Raw genomic sequence first — 20,459 nt, forward strand, 5'->3', positions numbered from 1 at the left:
GGAAATATTTGGAATTAGACACCAGTAAAGAGAGAAGCTAATTAACAGTGTGAAACTGCAAACCAAGGTTTTTAATCTCAGCACTACTGACATTTTTAAAAAATCAGATGTTCCAATGTTGTTGGGGGCTGTTCTCTGTCCTGAGCCTAGCATCATCCCTGGTTTCTACCACAAGGAGCCTGTTGGTATCTGTGGTAGATATCTGTGCAAGAAGCCTGACAAAATGTTTCAATGATTGAGAAAGGAGATGGGAGTTATTTTCTTCTGTTTGGGCAGAAGTAGAGTAGGTAGTAAGAGGGACCAAGAGGGACAAAAATTATCCTAAATTCCCCCAACCTTGTTATTTTGGGTATGTTAAATGATAGGAGCTTGTGAAGTTGGGTATCAGTGGTATGTTGAGCACATGATTCTACTGGGACATTCTTTGGCAGAGAAAATTAAAATACTGCTCTTTAAATAAAACGGAGTCTCCAAAATAATGAGCTAATTAACTCAAAGACATTATTGACTTCCCCCAAGACATTATTACTGTTGACATTGACAGGCAAATGAAGTTTGCTCACATATTTGTTGGGTAAGTCAGGGGGTGAATGGCATGCTCTTGCCAATTACTGGCAGTATATAAGGGTCCAGTGTAGTAGGGACCACACTTCACCCCACATCCACTTGCAACCCACCTGAATCCTCTTCTCCTGACAACATGTGTTGCAACTATGGGAACTCCTGTGGCTATGGCTGCGGATGTGGCTATGGCTATGGATGTGGCCCCTATTCTGGCTGTGGTTATGGAATGGGCTATGGCTGTGGCTATGGTTCCCGATGTGGCTGTGGCTATGGCTCAGGATGTGGCTGGGGCTATGGCTCCCGTTGTGGCTGTGGCTATGGCTCCCGTTGTGGCTGTGGCTATGGCTCAGGATGGGGCTGTGGAAAAGGCTCCTGCTGTGGCTGTGGATATGGCTATGGCTCCGGCTGCTGTGGCTACCTGCCGTTTTGCTACAGAAGATGCTATTCTTCTTGCTGCTAGGCCTTCGCTCTCCAAGCCCCATTTGCTTCTGAAATGGCACCACCAAAGCAACAGCTGAAGCAAGAATCTGTACCCCAAGAATTCTACATCCAGGAAATTGCATGCTTGACAGAGGCTTTGACCCCCAGTGAACGTTTCTGAGGATGGGATCTTAAGGCTCCAGGCTGTGTGATATCATCTGAGTATTTCCTAAATATTGGTCTTTGTTCCCTTAATCTGGATTTTGTGTTGGGACTGTGCCAGGGATCCTAACATCTCACAGTTGGACAGAAAACGTACTCTCCATAAAAATGGTTCTTTGCTTCTAACAAGTCTCTGTGCTTGCTTGAATTACTCCTTTTTTTGAGGTGTTATGACCTCTCTTGAAAATTGGGCTGACAATATGTTTCATGAACTTGAGGGCTCTTCCGTGATATAAGCATTACTTCTCATCATGCATCAGGGATAATGTCTTCTTCACTTTTTTCTCATATCCCTCATGCTCAGGCACTCAGAACACAGCACAAATCAAAGTTATTACATAACTGTGCCCTGACAATCACTCTGTGTCTAGAATTGAGGTGATGGGGAAAGAGGAGGAGGGAGGACACCTATTCAGGAGGTTGTGACAGAAGCCCAAGGGAGAGGAGGTGTGGTCGGAGAGCTGAATGGGATGAATGGCATGGGAGAGAGAGTCTCCAGGATTAATGAGAAATTAGAAGCAGACTCAGGTGACTCTTGAAGAAGTAAGGGAAGCATAAATTAGAAGCAGAATGTGGTATTGTGTCATGAGCATTTTGATGGAAATGGTAATGTATTTGTTTGGATTTTTTTGACTTTAAGAAATTGATTTGTCACTTAATTTACAAATAGTTTTGAATGTTTTTTTAAAGATTACTTATTTTTGAGAGAAAGAGAGAGGGAGAGAAAGCAAGAGTATGCACAAGGATGAGCAGAGGAAGGGGGACAGAGAGGGAGACACGTAGATTCCTGCCGAGTGCATCTTGAAATGAAGAGTCTGATGCTTAACTGCCTGAGCCACCGGGTGCCAAGTTTTGAATGTTTCTGAGAGAAACAGTCCTACACACTTTAGACAGAAGCGAAATTGTAGTTGGGTTTCCTGCTCTCAGAGTGTTCATATTCTACTAGGTAACAATAAGAAAAAATAAGGAGTAATTAAGATATATTTAGAGAGATAATTGCTATGGAAGGAATAGACCAGTTTCCTGGGAAGAGAGTGAAGGTTGAAGCATTGGAGAGATAGTTCAGGGAGTTATTTTGACATTTTGAGTCCAATGCACTGATGAGGCCAGTCACAAGAAATACTGCAATGTATGGTAGTAAGTGTTAAAGAAGAAGAGAAATGCATTATGTTTAGTATGATCAGTGGTGCCACAATTTTTGGTGGAAAAGAACAAGGATTAGTGCTTAAAGGTGCTCTCTAGTGCCTCAGTTGATGCAGATACAAGAATGGGATGAAAAGCCCAGTCCATTGCCTGATCTTGAGAGACTAGCGCTTCGTGGGTTCTGAGTTCAGTGTCCTCTCCTTCTACACTGTATCCTGTAACAGAATGTCTTTCCAGGCTCAGTTTCCATGGGCAGTGAAACATGACTCCCCGTCTCTTCTCCATGACAAGGATCACTGCCCAAATCTGAATCTGAGGTCCCTGGAGGTAGTAGCCTTCACCCAATGGCCAATTGCAAGAGAGATGGCTCTGCCATCCAAGTCAGCCCCGGAGTGAGGTCATACCTAGGATATAATTTGTTCTACTGATGAAGAAACAGGCATTCTTCAATAGATGGAGAGTTTTCATAGATGGGATATTTGTGCATCTGATGTGAGGATTGATGGCACTCTGGGTAAATCTGAGGTAGGGAAATCCCACAAAGAGGGGAATGGAATTCTATTAATTAGAGTGTGTTGGAAATCTACTCATTGTTTTATTATGGTCTTTGTCCTTGAAAGCTTTCTGAAAGAGAGAGAATATCATCCATTTAGCATCAAAGGGGTGAGATACAGCAGAGATATCAGATAGACAAAGATCTAACTGTAGAAAAAGCAGTCAGAATACTGATGAAAAATTTTAAAAATGAAAGTTCTCAGAAAACGAATTCTATAGACGTATGAATATCCCTGTTGAAGGCTTTCAATAAAGGACTGGATGGCACTCATTTCATTGTTGTTGAAATTTGAATGTGGAGAAGGAATGATCTTACCAAGTTTGTACTCCCATTCAACTTGGACATCATAGCTGTCACAGTAAAAAATAATTAAAATTCTGGATTTTGTCTGTTTCAGAAAATAGTGACTTAGGTGAATCTAGACAACCAAGATAAGCAAAAACATCACACACACACACACACACACACACACTCACACACACACCAAATGGTACCTCTTCTTCTCCTACCCCCTTCTTCGTTTCTTCTCTTCTTTTTCTCTTCTTCTTCTCTTCTTCTCTTCTTCTTCTCTTCTTCTTCTTCTTCTTCTTCTTCTTTTTTCTTCTTCTTCTTCTACTACACTACTACCACTACTGCTTTTTCTCCTCTTCTTCCTCTTCTTCCTCTTCTCTTCTTCTCTTCTCTCCTCCTCCTCTTCTTCCTTTCCTCTCCTCTTCTCTTTTCTTCTTCTCCTTCTCCTCCTCCTCCTCCCACCACCTTCTTCTTCTTCTTCGTTTCTTCTTCTTCTTCTTTCTCTTTCCTTCTCCTCTCTTCCTCTGCCTCCTCCTCCTCTGCCGCCTCCTCCTCCTCCTTCTTCTTCATCTACATGTTTGGTGATGGAAAGTTTGGATGCTTGGTTTAGTTGGGAAGAAAGGAAATATTTGGAATTAGACACCAGTAAAGAGAGAAGCTAATTAACAGTGTGAAACTGCACCAAGGTTTTTAATCTCAGCACTACTGACATTTTTAAAAAATCAGATGTTCCAATGTGTTGGGGGCTGTTCTCTGTCCTGAGCCTAGCATCATCCTGGTTTCTACCACAAGGAGCCTGTTGGTATCTGTGGTAGATATCTGTGCAAGAAGCCTGACAAAATGTTTCAATGATTGAGAAAGGAGATGGGAGTTATTTTCTTCTGTTTGGGCAGAAGTAGATATTGTAGGTAAGAAGAGGGACCAAGAGGGACAAAAATTATCCTAAATTCCCCCAACCTTGTTATTTTGGGTATGTTAAATGATAGGAGCTTGTGAAGTTGGGTATCAGTGGTATGTTGAGCACATGATTCTACTGGGACATTCTTTGGCAGAGAAAATTAAAATACTGCTCTTTAAATAAAACGGAGTCTCCAAAATAATGAGCTAATTAACTCAAAGACATTATTCCCCCAAGACATTATTACTGTTGACATTGACAGGCAAATGAAGTTTGCTCACATATTTGTTGGGTAAGTCAGGGGGTGAATGGCATGCTCTTGCCAATTACTGGCAGTATATAAGGGTCCAAGTGTAGTAGGGTCCACACTTCACCCCACATCCACTTGCAACCCACCTGAATCCTCTTCTCCTGACAACATGTGTTGCAACTATGGGAACTCCTGTGGCTATGGCGGATGCGGCTATGGCTCAGGCTATGGCTGGCTATGGCTCAGGATGTGGCTATGGCTATGGCTCCGTTGTGGCTGTGGCTATGGCTCCTGTTGTGGCTGTGGCTATGGCTCAGGATGGGGCTGTGGAAAAGGCTCCTGCTGTGGCTGTGGATATGGCTATGGCTCGGCTGCTGTGGCTACCTGCCGTTTTGCTACAGAAGATGCTATTCTTCTTGCTGCTAGGCCTTCGCTCTCCAAGCCCCATTTGCTTCTGAAATGGCACCACCAAAGCAACAGCTGAAGCAAGAATCTGTACCCCAAGAATTCTACATCCAGGAAATTGCATGCTTGACAGAGGCTTTGACCCCCAGTGAGCGTTTCTGAGGATGGGATCTTAAGGCTCCAGGCTGTGTGATATCATCTGAGCTTTTCCTAAATATTGGTCTTTGTTCCCTTAATCTGGATTCTGTGTTAGGACTGTGCCAGGGATCCTACCATCCCACAGTTGGGCAGAAAACTTATTCTCAATAAAATCATTCTTTGCTTCTAACAAATCTCTGTGTTCTTGCTTATGATTTATTCCTTTTTCTTTTCTTTCTTTCTTCTTTGGTGTTAGGACCCCTTTGAATATTGGGCTGACAATACCTTTTATGAACCTGGGATTCTTCCTTGTAATATTACAAGCCTTTCTTGTCATATGTGCATCGGAGATAATGTTTTCTCCTATTTCTTGCATCCTTCATGCTCAGGCACTCACAACCCAACAGAAATTACAAAGTATTTCAGAACTGTGCCCTGGAAATTGCACTGTGTTCAGAATGAAGCCGGCGGTCAGGGGAGGAGGAGAAGGGATGACACCCATATAGGAGGCTGTGACAGAAGCCCAAGGGAGAGGAGGCGTGGTCTGAGTGCTGAATGGATGGATGAATGGCATGAGAGATAGGGTTTCCTGGATTTATGAGAAATTAGAAGCATGTTCAGGCGATGCATGAAGAACTAAGGTAAAGATAAGGTAGAAGAAAATGTGGCATTCTACCATGTGCATTTTGATGCAAGTGCACATGTATTTGCTTGCATATGTTGGGTTTAAGGAAATTGATATAAGTCATTTAATTTACAAATAGTTTTGAATGTTTTGAGGGGAGCTCTTCTGGACATAGAAGCAAAATTGTAGACAAGTTCCTGCCCTTAGAGTGTTTATATTCTAAAATGTGATACCAAAAATAAGGATTAAGTAAGATGCATTTAGACAGATAATTGCTATGGAAAGAATAAAGCAACTTCCTGGGGAAGAGACTGAAGGTTGGAGTATTGGAGAAATAGTTCAGGGAGTTATTTTGACATTTTGAGTCAAATGAACTGATACCTATTACAAGAAACATTGGAAAGGATGTTAGTTATGTGTAAAGGAAAAGAGAGGTTAATTATGTTTTGCATATGATTAGTGGCATCACAATTTTTTAAAATTTTATTTATTTATTTGACAGATAGGGATCACAAGTAGGCAGAGAGGCAGGCAGAGAGAGGAGGAAGCAGGCTCCCTGATGAGCAGAAAGCCCGATGCGGGGCTCGATCCCAGGACCCTGGGATCATGACCTGAGCCAAAGGCAGAGGCTTAACCCACTGAGCCACCCAGGGGCCCCGACATAACAATTTTTTACTGGAAATGAGCAAGTGGTTAACTAGTGGTTAATGGTGTGCCCTAGGGTCTTAATTGGGGTAGAGATAAGAATGGGATGAAAAGCCCAGTCTGCTATCTGAGTTTAAGAGCCTACCATTTTGTGGGTTCGAGTTCAGAGTTCCTTCCTCATGTGAGGAAGATCTCTACAGATCTCTGACATTGTATCCTACTACATAGAATGTCTTTTCAGGCTCAGTTTCCATGGACAGTGAAAAATGACTCACTCCCTCAAATCCATGACAAGGGTCACTGCACAAATGCTGAATCTGAGGTCCCTGGAGCTACGAGCCTCCACCCGACTGCCAACTGCAAGAGAGATGGCTCTGCCGTCAAAGTCTGCCCTCAAGTGACATTATGCCCATGTTATTGTGTTCTAGTGATGAAGAAATAGTTCTTTTAAGAATTGGAGAGTTTTCACAGGTGCAATATATGTAAGTCTGATCCGAATACTGACTGTGCTCTGGATAAATCTGAGGCGGGGAGATCCCACAAAGAATGGAAGGGAAATTGAATAATTACAATTTGTTGAAAGTCTACTCATGTTTCATTATGTTCAATGTGTTTGAATTCTTTCTGAAAGGGAAGAATATCATCAATTAGGCATGACTATCATAATTTATATGTCCAGTACAGGACCAAACATTTATAAGGCATAGAAAGTAATTTGTACATCTGGATAAACATCTTTGTAATCTCACAGATATCTTCCAAATGTGAAATTGTGACTTTTAGTCAAAGAACGTTTGAGACTTTCAGCTTGAATGAAATGAGAACATCGTGATAATGTATCCAAATATCTTATGGCTTCTAAGGGGCACACTGACCCTTGAACATATATTGTTTTAATGCATTTTTTTTTTTTTTTTTAACTCAGAACTAAGTGGTGATTCAGGGATGCAAAGAATAAGAGATTTTTTTTCTGCATCATGGACCAGTACCCAGAGATCTGAATGGAAACCCTCTAGATATAATGTAGTAGGAATGAAACTTTTACAATAGTCTATGGGTATTGTGATTGGACTAGGGTGTTTAAAAAGTAACGGGTCTGTTCTAGGGAACTTGTGCATTAGAGTTTAGAGTTGAATTCCTTTTTTAAAAAAATATTTTTTAATATATTAGTCATAGAGAGAGAAAGTAAGCACAAACAGGGGGAGCAGTAGGCAGAGGGAGAAGCAGGCTCTCTGCAGAGCAGGGAGTGCCTGATGCCAGACTCAATCCCAGGACCCTGGGATCAGGACCTGAGCCAGAGGCAGACGCTTAACCAGCTGAGCCACCCAGGTGTCTCTAGAGTTTTGAATTTCAAGAATGACAGAAAAGTAGAGAAAATAAAGGCGAAGAGCAAGTATAGTGGAATGTATTTTTCTTTAAGCTACTTGTAGGGATGAAATATGGCAGAGTGATCAGATACACAAGTGACCAACAGTAGAGAAACTAGTAGGATGTATTATTAACTGAAGGAAAGATGTCGAATTATGAAAGTTCTCAGAAAAAGAATTCAGTAGATTTATGAAATCCGTGTTGAAGGCTTTCAATAAAGGACTGGATGGCACTCATTTCACTTCTGTTGAAATTTGAGTGTGGAATAATAGAAGGAATGATCTTCCTGAGTTTAGACTCCCTTGCAACTTGGATTTCATAACTATTACAATAAAAAAGTAATTTAAGTCTTGGGATCTGCCTGTTTCAGAAAACAGTGATTTAGGTAAAACCTAGACAACCATGATAAGCAAAAACACCACAAAACCCCCCAAATCATGACACCTTTCTTCCTTCCCTTCTGCCATCCTGCCTTCCTTCCTCTCTTTATTTCTCCTTTTTCTTTCTCTCTTTTTCTCTTTTTCTTTCTGGTAGGTGTTGGAAGGGTTGAATGTTTCCTTACCTGAGAAGAAAGGAAAATTTGGAATTAGACACCAGTAAGGCAAGAAGCTAATTTATTGATGTGAGGCTACACACCAAGGTTTCTAGATATCCACAATATTGATGTTTCAAATCAGATGTTGCAATGTTGGGGGCTGTTTTTTCTGTCCTGAAAATAGCATCTTCCCTCATTTCTCCCACAAGGACCCAAAGATATCTACAATAGTCATCTGGGTTCAAAAAGCCTGATAGGAAGTTGTAATGATTCTAGTTTGAAAATGGGAATATTTCCCCCCCCCTGTGGGCAGAGGTAGATGTTTTAGGAAGATTAGAGATCAAGAGTGGCAAAATTTTCCTAAAATCCCCCAACCTTGTTATATCAGGTATATTAAACAATGAGAGGTTGTAAAGTTGGGTATCAGTGGTATGTAGAACACATGATTCTACTGAGACAATTCTTTGACAGAGAAAATTAAATGGTGCTCTTTAAATAAAGTGGGAGAAAAATAAATAGAAGAGGAGATTCCAATTAATGAGCTCACTTTTCCAAAGACATTAAGATTTTTGACAGTGACTGTCACATGAAAGTTGCTTACATACTTGTTGGGTAAGTCAGAGGGTGAATGGTATGCTCTTGCCAATTACTGGCAGTATATAAGGGTCCAAGTGTAGTAGGGACCACACTTCACCCCACATCCACTTGCAACCCACCTGAATCCTCTTCTCCTGACAACATGTGTTGCAACTACGGGAACTGCTGCGGCTATGGCTGCGGATGCGGCTATGGCTGTGGCTATGGCTCAGGCTATGGCTGTGGCTATGGCTCAGGCTGTGGCTGTGGCTATGGCGCCCGTTGTGGCTGGGGCTACGGCTCAGGCTGTGGCTGTGGCTATGGCTCAGGATGTGGCTGTGGCTATGGCTCCCGTTGTGGCTGTGGCTATGGCTCAGGCTGCGGCTGTGGCTATGGCTCAGGATGGGGCTGTGGCTGTGGCTCAGGATGGGGCTGTGGCTGTGGCTCAGGATGGGGCTGTGGAAAAGGCTCCTGCTGTGGCTGTGGATATGGCTCTGGCTCTGGCTGCTGTGGCTACTGGCCATTTTGCTACAGAAGATGCTATTCTTCTTGCTGCTAGACCATCACTCTCCAAGCCCCATTTGCTTCTGAAATGATACCACCAAAGCAAGAGCTGAAGCAAGAATCCATACCTCAAGAATTCTACATTCAGAAAATTGCATGCTTGACAGAGGCTTTGACCCCCAGTGATCTCTTGTGAGGATGGGATCTTGAGGCTCTAGGCTGTGTGGTATCATCTGACTATTTCCCAGATGTTGTTCTTTGTTCCTTTAATCTGGATTCTGTGTTGGGACTCTCCCAGAGATCCTAACATCCCACAGTTGGACAAAAAACTCATTCTCAATAAAAGTGGTTCTTTGCTTCTAACAAATCTCTGTGTTCTTGCTTGTGAATTAGTCCTTCCTTTTGAGGTGTTATGGCTCCTCTTGAAAATTGGGCTGACAATATGCTTCATGACCCTAGGCTCTTCTTTGATATAATACAAACATTTCTTCTCATCGTGCATCAGAGATGTCTTCTTCACTTACTTCTCATTTCTCTCCTGCTCAGGCACTCACAACCCAATAGAAATTGCACAGTATTTCAGAACTGTGCCCTGGAAATTGCACTGTGTTCATAATGAAGCTGGGTGCAGGGGGAAGAGAAGGAGGAAGGACACCTATTCAGGAGGTTGTGACGGAAGCCCAAGAGAGAGGAGATGTGGTCTGAGTGCTGACTAGATGAATGGCATCGGTGAGAGAGTTCCTAGGGTTAATGAGAAATTAGAAGCAGACTCACGTGACATATGAAGAACAAAGGGAAGGGTAAGTTAGAGGAAACATGTGGTATCATGTCATGTGCATGGGACTGAATATTTATTTGCTTGCATATGTTGAGTTTAAGGAAATTGATTTTTTTAAATTAAAGATTTTGTTTATTTGAGAGAGAGGGAATGAGAGAGAGAGAGCATGAGAGGGAAGAGGGTCAGAGAGAGAAGCAGACTCCCTGCTGAGCAGGAAGCCTGATGCGGGACTCCATCCTGGGACTCCAGGATCATGACCTGAGATGAGGCAGTCACTTAACCAACTGAGCCACCCAGGCATCTTTAAGGAAATTGACTTTAGTCACTTCTTGATAAATAGTTTCCAGTGTTTTTGTAAGGGAACTGCCCTATACACTGAAGATACGGTAACAAAATTTCAGAAGAGTTTCCTGCTCTCAGAGTGTTTGCATTCTAATAGGTGATAATAAGAAAAAGAAAAATAAAATTAAGATACATTTAGACAGATAATCATTATGGAGGGAATAAAACAGCTTCTTGAGGAAGACAGTGAAGGTTGCATATTGGAGATATGGTTCAGGGAGGTATTTTGACATTTTGAGTCAAATGAACTAGTGTTTGTTACACAAAAGGGCAGTGTTATGTGTAAAGGAAGAAGAGAAATGCATTGTTTTGTGTATGATCAGTGGTGTCACAATTTTTAGTGGAAAAGAGCAAGGACTAGTGGTTAATGGCATGCTCTGTGTGTGAACTGGTGCAGATATAAGAATGGGATGAAAAGCCCAGCCTACTATCTGAGTTTGAGAATTTACCACTTTGTGGATCCTGTTTTCAGATTCCCTTCCCCATGTGACTTTTCAGTTCTCTAACATTGTATTCTATGTTATAGAATGTCTTTTCAGGCTCAGTTTCCATGAGCAGTGAAAAATGACGCCCTGTCTTGTCTCCATGACAAGGTCACTGCACAAATCTGAGTTTTGGGGTACCTGAAGCTAGGAAACTCTGCAGAATGACTGTCTGCAAGGAAGGTAACTCTGCCAACAAAGTCAGACCTGGAGTGAGGCTATGCCCAGGATATAATATGTTCTAGCAATGAAGAAAAAGGAGTTCATCAAGAGTTAGGTAGTTTTCACAGGTGGAATCCTGTGTAAGCCAGATCTGAAGACTGACTATTCTAGGTAAATCTGAGGTGGGGAAACCCTACAGAGATGGGAATGGAATTCTTATAATCACAGTGTGTTGACAATCTGCTCATTATCTTATTATGATCCTTGTCCTTGAAGGCTTTCTGAAAGGGAAGATATCTTCAATTAGGCAGTGATCATATATCAATTATCATAATATCAATTGATATCATAATTTATATACCCAGTAAAGAGTTGACCATTTATTGAGTCTATTAGATAATTTATACACCTAGAAAAATGTCTTCGTAAACTAACACATAATCAAATCATGAAATTTTGACCCTCTTAGTCAAGGAACATTTGAGACTTTCAGCTTGAATGAAACAAGAATATTGTGACAGTATATCAATATATCAATAATAAAAATATCTTAGAGCTTCTAACTGGCACAAAAATACCTGAACATGTTTTTGCTTTAATGCATCTGTTTTTTAATGACAAAAGTATTGATTAAGTTCAAATTATGTCCTGGGCACTCTATTTAGAACTCTATTTAGAACTAATTAGTCATTCAGGGATGCACAGAATAAGAGTTTTCCAGGGATCTGAATGGAGGTGACTAGAAATTATGCAATAAGTGTAGAAAACATGTTCAATAGTTCAGGGGTATTTTGGTGGGAAGGTAGGTGTTTGAAAAGGAATGTATCTACTCTATGGAACTTGTGCATTAAAATTTACAGTTTAAAATTTCAAGAATGACAGAAAAGTAGAGAAAATAAAGGTAAAGAACAATTGGAATGGGATGTATTTTCTTTAAGCTTCTCAGAAGAGAAGAAACATAGCAGAGTGATGAGATAAAACAGTGACCAACAATAGATGAAGTTGTAGGAAGTACTTTCAATCGAAGGAAAATGTCTACTAATGAAAGTTCTCAGAAAGGAATTCAGTACATTTATTAATATTCCTGTTGAAGGCCTTAAGTAAAGGGCAGGATGACGCTCATTTCCTTTATTGAAACTTGAGTGTGGAGTCAAAGCAATGACCTTCCTAAGGTTGTACTCCCGTCTAACTTGGATTTCATAGTGGTTACAGGAGAAAGTAATTTAAATTTTGGATTCTGCCTGGTTTGGAAAGTGGTGATTTAAGTAAACCCTAGAGAACCAAGATAATCTAAAACATCATAGCAAACAAGGAAACAAACCCCCAAAAGAGAAATCTTTCATTCTTTCTTCTTTTTTTGATTCATGTCTGGTGATGGAATGATTGGATATTTGATTTAGTTGGGAAGAAAGGGAATATTTGGAATTAGACATAAGCAAAGAACCTAATTTATTGATGTGAAGCTAAATATCAAGGTTTCTGGATCACAGCATGATTGACATTTTATTTCAAATGTTTCAGTGTTGTTGGGGGCTGTTCTTTGTCCTGAGATAAGCATCTTTCTTCCTTCCTACCACAAGGGGCCTGTAGGTATCTGCTGTAAGTATCAGTGTACAAGAAGCCTGGTAAAAAGTTGCAATGAGGGGACCTTGGTGGCTCAGTTGTTAATCGTCTGGCTTCAGCTCAGGTCATGATCCAGGAGTCTTGGGATGGAGCCCTGCATCAGGCTCCCTGCTCAGAGGGAGCCTGCTTCTCCCTCCCCACTCCCACTCCCTATCCCACTCCCCCTACTTGTGTTCCCTCTCTCACTGTGTCTCTCTGTCAAATAAATAAATAAATAAATAAATCTTAAAAAAAAAAAAAAAGTTACAATGATTCCAGAAAGGAAATGGCAGCTATTTCCTCCTCTATGGAAAGAGGTAGATATTTTAGGAAATATTTAGGAAAGAGGAGCGATCAAGAGGAACAAAATTTACCTAAATTCCCACAACCTGTTATATCAGGTAGATTAAATGCTAGGAGCTCATGAGGTTGGGTATCAGTGGTACGTACAGCACATGATTCTACTCAGATAATTCCTTGACAGAGATAATTAAAATGCTGCTCTTCAAATAAAATGGGAGTCTCCAAAATAATGAGCTCATTTTTCCCAAGACATTATTGATTGTTGACATTGACAGGCACATAAATGTTGCTTACATATTTGTTGGGTAAGTCAGGGGGTGAATGGTATGTTCTATCAATTACAGGCAGTATAAAAAGGTCCAAGGGAAGTAGAAGACCACACTTCACCACACGTGTACTTCTAACCCACCTGAATTCTCTTTCTCTGACAACATGTGTTGCAACTATGGGAACTCGTGTGGCTATGGCTACGGATGCGGCTATGGCTCAGGCTATGGCTGTGGCTATGGCTCAGGATGTGGCTGTGGCTATGGCTCAGGATGTGGCTGGGGCTATGGCTCCCGTTGTGGCTGTGGCTATGGCTCCCGTTGTGGCTGTGGCTATGGCTCAGGATGGGGCTGTGGAAAAGGCTCCTGCTGTGGCTGTGGATATGGCTATGGCTCCGGCTGCTGTGGCTACCGGCCATTTTGCTCAGAAGATGCTATTCTTCTTGCTGCTAGGCCTTCGCTCTCCAAGCCCCATTTGCTTCTGAAATGGCACACCAAAGCAACAGCTGAAGCAAGAATCTGTACCCCAAGAATTCTACATCCAGGAAATTGCATGCTTGACAGAGGCTTTGACCCCCAGTGAACGTTTCTGAGGATGGGATCTTAAGGCTCCAGGCTGTGTGATATCATCTGAGTATTTCCTAAATATTGGTCTTTGTTCCCTTAATCTGGATTGTGTTGGGACTGTGCCAGGGATCCTAACATCTCACAGTTGGACAGAAAACGTATCTCCATAAAAATGGTTCTTTGCTTCTAACAAGTCTCTGTGTTCTTGCTTGTGAATTACTCCTTTTTTTGAGGTGTTATGACCTCTCTTGAAAATTGGGCTGACAATATATTTCATGAACTTGAGGGCTCTTCCGTGATATAAGCATTACTTCTCATCATGCATCAGGGATAATGTCTTCTTCACTTTTTTCTCATATCCCTCATGCTCAGGCACTCAGAACACAGCACAAATCACAAGTTATTACATAACTGTGCCCTGACAATCACTCTGTGTCTAGAATTGAGGTGATGGGGAAAGAGGAGGAGGGAGGACACCTATTCAGGAGGTTGTGACAGAAGCCCAAGGGAGAGGAGGTGTGGTCGGAGAGCTGAATGGTTGGATGAATGGCATGGGAGAGAGAGTCTCCAGGATTAATGAGAAATTAGAAGCAGACTCAGGTGACTCTTGAAGAAGTAAGGGAAGCATAAATTAGAAGCAGAATGTGGTATTGTGTCATGAGCATTTTGATGGAAATGGTAATGTATTTGTTTGGATTTTTTTGACTTTAAGAAATTGATTTGTCACTTAATTTACAAATAGTTTTGAATGTTTTTTTAAAGATTACTTATTTTTGAGAGAAAGAGAGAGGGAGAGAAAGCAAGAGTATGCACAAGGATGAGCAGAGGAAGGGACAGAGAGGGAGACACGTAGATTCCTGCCGAGTGCATCTTGAAATGAAGAGTCTGATGCTTAACTGCCTGAGCCACCGGGTGCCAAGTTTTGAATGTTTCTGAGAAGAAACAGTCCTACACACTTTAGACAGAAGCGAAATTGTAGATGGGTTTCCTGCTCTCAGAGTGTTCATATTCTACTAGGTAACAATAAGAAAAAATAAGGAGTAATTAAGATATATTTAGAGAGATAATTGCTATGGAAGGAATAGACCAGTTTCCTGGGGAAGAGAGTGAAGGTTGAAGCATTGGAGAGATAGTTCAGGGAGTTATTTTGACATTTTGAGTCCAATGCACTGATGAGGCCAGTCACAAGAAATACTGCAATGTATGGTAGTAAGTGTTAAAGAAGAAGAGAAATGCATTATGTCTTAGCTATGATCAGTGGTGCCACAATTTTTGGTGGAAAAGAACAAGGATTAGTGCTTAAAGGTGCTCTCTAGTGCCTCAGTTGATGCAGATACAAGAATGGGATGAAAAGCCCAGTCCATTGTCTGATCTTGAGAGACTAGCGCTTCGTGGGTTCTGAGTTCAGTGTCCTCTCCTTCTACACTGTATCCTGTAACAGAATGTCTTTCCAGGCTCAGTTTCCATGGGCAGTGAAACATGACTCCCCGTCTCTTCTCCATGACAAGGATCACTGCCCAAATCTGAATCTGAGGTCCCTGGAGGTAGTAGCCTTCACCCAATGGCCAATTGCAAGAGAGATGGCTCTGCCATCCAAGTCAGCCCCGGAGTGAGGTCATACCTAGGATATAATTTGTTCTACTGATGAAGAAACAGGCATTCTTCAATAGATGGAGAGTTTCATAGATGGGATATTTGTGCATCTGATGTGAGGATTGATGGCACTCTGGGTAAATCTGAGGTAGGGAAATCCCACAAAGAGGGGAATGGAAGTCTATTAATTAGAGTGTGTTGGAAATCTACTCATTGTTTTATTATGGTCTTTGTCCTTGAAAGCTTCTGAAAGAGAGAGAATATCATCCATTTAGCATCAAAGGGGTGAGATACAGCAGAGATATCAGATAGACAAAGATCTAACTGTAGAAAAAGCAGTCAGAATACTGATGAAAAATTTTAAAAATGAAAATTCTCAGAAAAGGAATTCTATAGACGTATGAATATCCCTGTTGAAGGCTTTCAATAAAGGACTGGATGGCACTCATTTTATTGTTGTTGAAATTTGAATGTGGAGAAGGAATGATCTACCAAGTTTGTACTCCATTCAACTTGGACATCATAGCTGTCCAGTAAAAAATAATTAAAATTCTGGATTTTTGTCTGTTTCAGAAAATAGTGACTTAGGTGAATCTAGACAACCAAGATAAGCAAAAACATCACACACACACACACACACACACACACACACACACTCACACACACACCAAATGGTACCGTTCTTCTTCTCCTACCCCCCTTCTTCCGTTTCTTTTTCTCCTTCTTCTCCTTCTTCCTCTTCTCTTCTTCTTCTTCTTCTTCTCTTCTTCTTCTTCTTCTTCTTCTTCTTATTCTTCTTCTTCTTCTTCTTCTTCTTCCACTACCACTACTACCACTACTGCTTTTTCTCCTTCTTCTCCTCTTCTCCTCTTCTCTTCTTCTCCTTCTCCTCATCCTCCTCCTTCTTCTCTTTCTCTTCCTCCTCCTTCTCTGTTTTCTTCTTCTCATCTCCTCCTCTCCTCCTCCACCACCACCTTCTTCTTCTTCTTCGTTTTCTTCTTCTTCTTCTTTCTCTTTCTCTTTCTCCTTCTCCTCCTCTTCCTCTGCCTCCTCCTCCTCTGCCGCCTCCTCCTCCTCCTTCTCTTCATCTACATGTTTGGTGATGGAAAGTTTGGATGCTTGGTTAGTTGGGAAGAAAGGAAATATTTGGAATTAGACACCAGTAAAGAGAGAAGCTAATTAACAGTGTGAAACTGCACCCCAAGGTTTTTAATCTCAGCACTACTGACATTTTTAAAAAATCAGATGTTCAATGTTGTTGGGGGCTGTTCTTTGTCCTGAGCCTAGCATCATCCTGGTTTCTACCACAAGGAGCCTGTTGGTATCTGTGGTAGATATCTGTGCAAGAAGCCTGACAAAATGTTTCAATGATTGAGAAAGGAGATGGGAGTTATTTTCTTCTGTTTGGGCAGAAGTAGATATTGTAGGTAAGAAGAGGGACCAAGAGGGACAAAAATTATCCTAAATTCCCCCACCTTGTTATTTTGGGTATGTTAAATGATAGGAGCTTGTGAAGTTGGGTATCAGTGGTATGTTGAGCACATGATTCTACTGGGACATTCTTTGGCAGAGAAAATTAAAATACTGCTCTTTAAATAAAACGGAGTCTCCAAAATAATGAGCTAATTAACTCAAAGACATTATTGACTTCCCCCAAGACATTATTTACTGTTGACATTGACAGGCAAATGAAGTTTGCTCACATATTTGTTGGGTAAGTCAGGGGGTGAATGGCATGCTCTTGCCAATTACTGGCAGTATATAAGGGTCCAGTGTAGTAGGGACCACACTTCACCCCACATCCACTTGCAACCCACCTGAATCCTCTTCTCCTGACAACATGTGTTGCAACTATGGGAACTCCTGTGGCTATGGCTGCGGATGTGGCTATGGCTATGGATGTGGCCCCTATTCTGGCTGTGGTTATGGAATGGGCTATGGCTGTGGCTATGGTTCCCGATGTGGCTGTGGCTATGGCTCAGGATGTGGCTGGGGCTATGGCTCCCGTTGTGGCTGTGGCTATGGCTCCCGTTGTGGCTGTGGCTATGGCTCAGGATGGGGCTGTGGAAAAGGCTCCTGCTGTGGCTGTGGATATGGCTATGGCTCCGGCTGCTGTGGCTACCGGCCATTTTGCTCCAGAAGATGCTATTCTTCTTGCTGCTAGGCCTTCGCTCTCCAAGCCCCATTTGCTTCTGAAATGGCACCACCAAAGCAACAGCTGAAGCAAGAATCTGTACCCCAAGAATTCTACATCCAGGAAATTGCATGCTTGACAGAGGCTTTGACCCCCAGTGAACGTTTCTGAGGATGGGATCTTAAGGCTCCAGGCTGTGTGATATCATCTGAGCTTTTCCTAAATATTGGTCTTTGTTCCCTTAATCTGGATTTTGTGTTGGGACTGTGCCAGGGATCCTAACATCTCACAGTTGGACAGAAAACGTACTCTCCATAAAAATGGTTCTTTGCTTCTAACAAGTCTCTGTGTTCTTGCTTGTGAATTACTCCTTTTTTTGAGGTGTTATGACCTCTCTTGAAAATTGGGCTGACAATATGTTTCATGAACTTGAGGGCTCTTCCGTGATATAAGCATTACTTCTCATCATGCATCAGGGATAATGTCTTCTTCACTTTTTTCTCATATCCCTCATGCTCAGGCACTCAGAACACAGCACAAATCAAAAGTTATTACATAACTGTGCCCTGACAATCACTCTGTGTCTAGAATTGAGGTGATGGGGAAAGAGGAGGAGGGAGGACACCTATTCAGGAGGTTGTGACAGAAGCCCAAGGGAGAGGAGGTGTGGTCGGAGAGCTGAATGGTTGGATGAATGGCATGGGAGAGAGAGTCTCCAGGATTAATGAGAAATTAGAAGCAGACTCAGGTGACTCTTGAAGAAGTAAGGGAAGCATAAATTAGAAGCAGAATGTGGTATTGTGTCATGAGCATTTTGATGGAAATGGTAATGTATTTGTTTGGATTTTTTTGACTTTAAGAAATTGATTTGTCACTTAATTTACAAATAGTTTTGAATGTTTTTTTAAAGATTACTTATTTTTGAGAGAAAGAGAGAGGGAGAGAAAGCAAGAGTATGCACAAGGATGAGCAGAGGAAGGAACAGAGAGGGAGACACGTAGATTCCTGCCGAGTGCATCTTGAAATGAAGAGTCTGATGCTTAACTGCCTGAGCCACCGGGTGCCAAGTTTTGAATGTTTCTGAGAGAAACAGTCCTACACACTTTTAGACAGAAGCGAAATTGTAGTTGGGTTTCCTGCTCTCAGAGTGTTCATATTCTACTAGGTAACAATAAGAAAAAATAAGGAGTAATTAAGATATATTTAGAGAGATAATTGCTATGGAAGGAATAGACCAGTTTCCTGGGGAAGAGAGTGAAGGTTGAAGCATTGGAGAGATAGTTCAGGGAGTTATTTTGACATTTTGAGTCCAATGCACTGATGAGGCCAGTCACAAGAAATACTGCAATGTATGGTAGTAAGTGTTAAAGAAGAAGAGAAATGCATTATGTCTTAGCTATGATCAGTGGTGCCACAATTTTTGGTGGAAAAGAACAAGGATTAGTGCTTAAAGGTGCTCTCTAGTGCCTCAGTTGATGCAGATACAAGAATGGGATGAAAAGCCCAGTCCATTGCCTGATCTTGAGAGACTAGCGCTTCGTGGGTTCTGAGTTCAGTGTCCTCTCCTTCTACACTGTATCCTGTAACAGAATGTCTTTCCAGGCTCAGTTTCCATGGGCAGTGAAACATGACTCCCCGTCTCTTCTCCATGACAAGGATCACTGCCCAAATCTGAATCTGAGGTCCCTGGAGGTAGTAGCCTTCACCCAATGGCCAATTGCAAGAGAGATGGCTCTGCCATCCAAGTCAGCCCCGGAGTGAGGTCATACCTAGGATATAATTTGTTCTACTGATGAAGAAACAGGCATTCTTCAATAGATGGAGAGTTTTCATAGATGGGATATTTGTGCATCTGATGTGAGGATTGATGGCACTCTGGGTAAATCTGAGGTAGGGAAATCCCACAAAGAGGGGTATGGAATTCTATTAATTAGTGTGTGTTGGAAATCTACTCATTGTTTTATTATGGTCTTTGTCCTTGAAAGCTTTCTGAAAGAGAGAGAATATCATCCATTTAGCATCAAAGGGGTGAGATACAGCAGAGATATCGAATAGACAAAGATCTAACTCTAGAAAAAGCAGTCAGAATACTGATGAAAAATTTTAAAAATGAAAGTTCTCAGAAAAGGAATTCTATAGACGTATGAATATCCCTGTTGAAGGCTTTCAATAAAGGACTGGATGGCACTCATTTCATTGTTGTTGAAATTTGAATGTGGAGAAGGAATGATCTTACCAAGTTTGTACTCCCATTCAACTTGGACATCATAGCTGTCACAGTAAAAAATAATTAAAATTCTGGATTTTGTCTGTTTCAGAAAATAGTGACTTAGGTGAATCTAGACAACCAAGATAAGCAAAAACATCACACACACACACACACACACACTCACACACACACACTCACACACACACCAAATGGTACCATTCTTCTTCTCCTACACCCCCTTCTTCCATTTCTTCTCCTTCTCCTTCTTCTTCTTCTTCTTCTTCTCCTTCTTCTTCTTCTTCTTCTTCTTCTTCTTCTTCTTCTTCTTCTTCTTCTTCTTCTTCTTCTTCTTCTTCTTCTTCTTCTTCTTCTTCTTCTTCTACTACCACTACTACCACTACTGCTTTTTCTCCTTCTTCTTCCTCTTCTTCCTCTTCTCTTCTTCTCCTTCTCCTCATCCTCCTCCTTCTTCTCTTTCTCTTCCTCCTCCTTCTCTTTTTCTTCTTCTCCTTCTCCTCCTCCTCCTCCTCCACCACCTTCTTCTTCTTCTTCTTCTTCTTCGTTTTCTTCTTCTTCTTCTTTCTCTTTCTCTTTCTCCTTCTCCTCCTCTTCCTCTGCCTCCTCCTCCTCTGCCGCCTCCTCCTCCTCCTTCTTCTTCATCTACATGTTTGGTGATGGAAAGTTTGGATGCTTGGTTTAGTTGGGAAGAAAGGAAATATTTGGAATTAGACACCAGTAAAGAGAGAAGCTAATTAACAGTGTGAAACTGCACCCCAAGGTTTTTAATCTCAGCACTACTGACATTTTTAAAAAATCAGATGTTCCAATGTTGTTGGGGGCTGTTCTCTGTCCTGAGCCTAGCATCATCCTGGTTTCTACCA

The 20,459-nt window shown here is 41.6% G+C and overlaps 2 protein-coding genes and 1 pseudogene across 2 annotated transcripts; all 3 read left to right on the forward strand.

Moving 5' to 3' along the window:
- Window positions 1–700: 700 nt before the first annotated feature.
- LOC125100695 (keratin-associated protein 21-1-like) lies at window positions 701–4,770 on the forward strand (annotated as a pseudogene).
- Window positions 4,771–8,799: 4,029 nt separating this feature from the next.
- LOC125101512 (keratin-associated protein 21-1-like) lies at window positions 8,800–9,475 on the forward strand. The gene has a single exon (XM_047732209.1). It carries the CDS (start codon window positions 8,800–8,802, stop codon window positions 9,193–9,195), a length of 396 nt encoding a protein of 131 aa, XP_047588165.1. The 3' UTR covers window positions 9,196–9,475.
- A 3,766-nt stretch (window positions 9,476–13,241) lies between these two features.
- LOC125102171 (keratin-associated protein 21-1-like) lies at window positions 13,242–17,399 on the forward strand. The gene is made up of 2 exons (XM_047733436.1): window positions 13,242–13,417; window positions 17,168–17,399. The coding sequence occupies exons 1-2, from the start codon at window positions 13,242–13,244 to the stop codon at window positions 17,397–17,399; spliced, it is 408 nt and encodes a 135-aa protein (XP_047589392.1).
- The last annotated feature ends 3,060 nt before the right edge of the window (window positions 17,400–20,459 follow it).

The sequence above is a fragment of the Lutra lutra genome, chromosome 1, assembly GCF_902655055.1.
Source record: "Lutra lutra chromosome 1, mLutLut1.2, whole genome shotgun sequence".
Classification (NCBI taxonomy): Eukaryota; Metazoa; Chordata; class Mammalia; order Carnivora; family Mustelidae; genus Lutra; species Lutra lutra.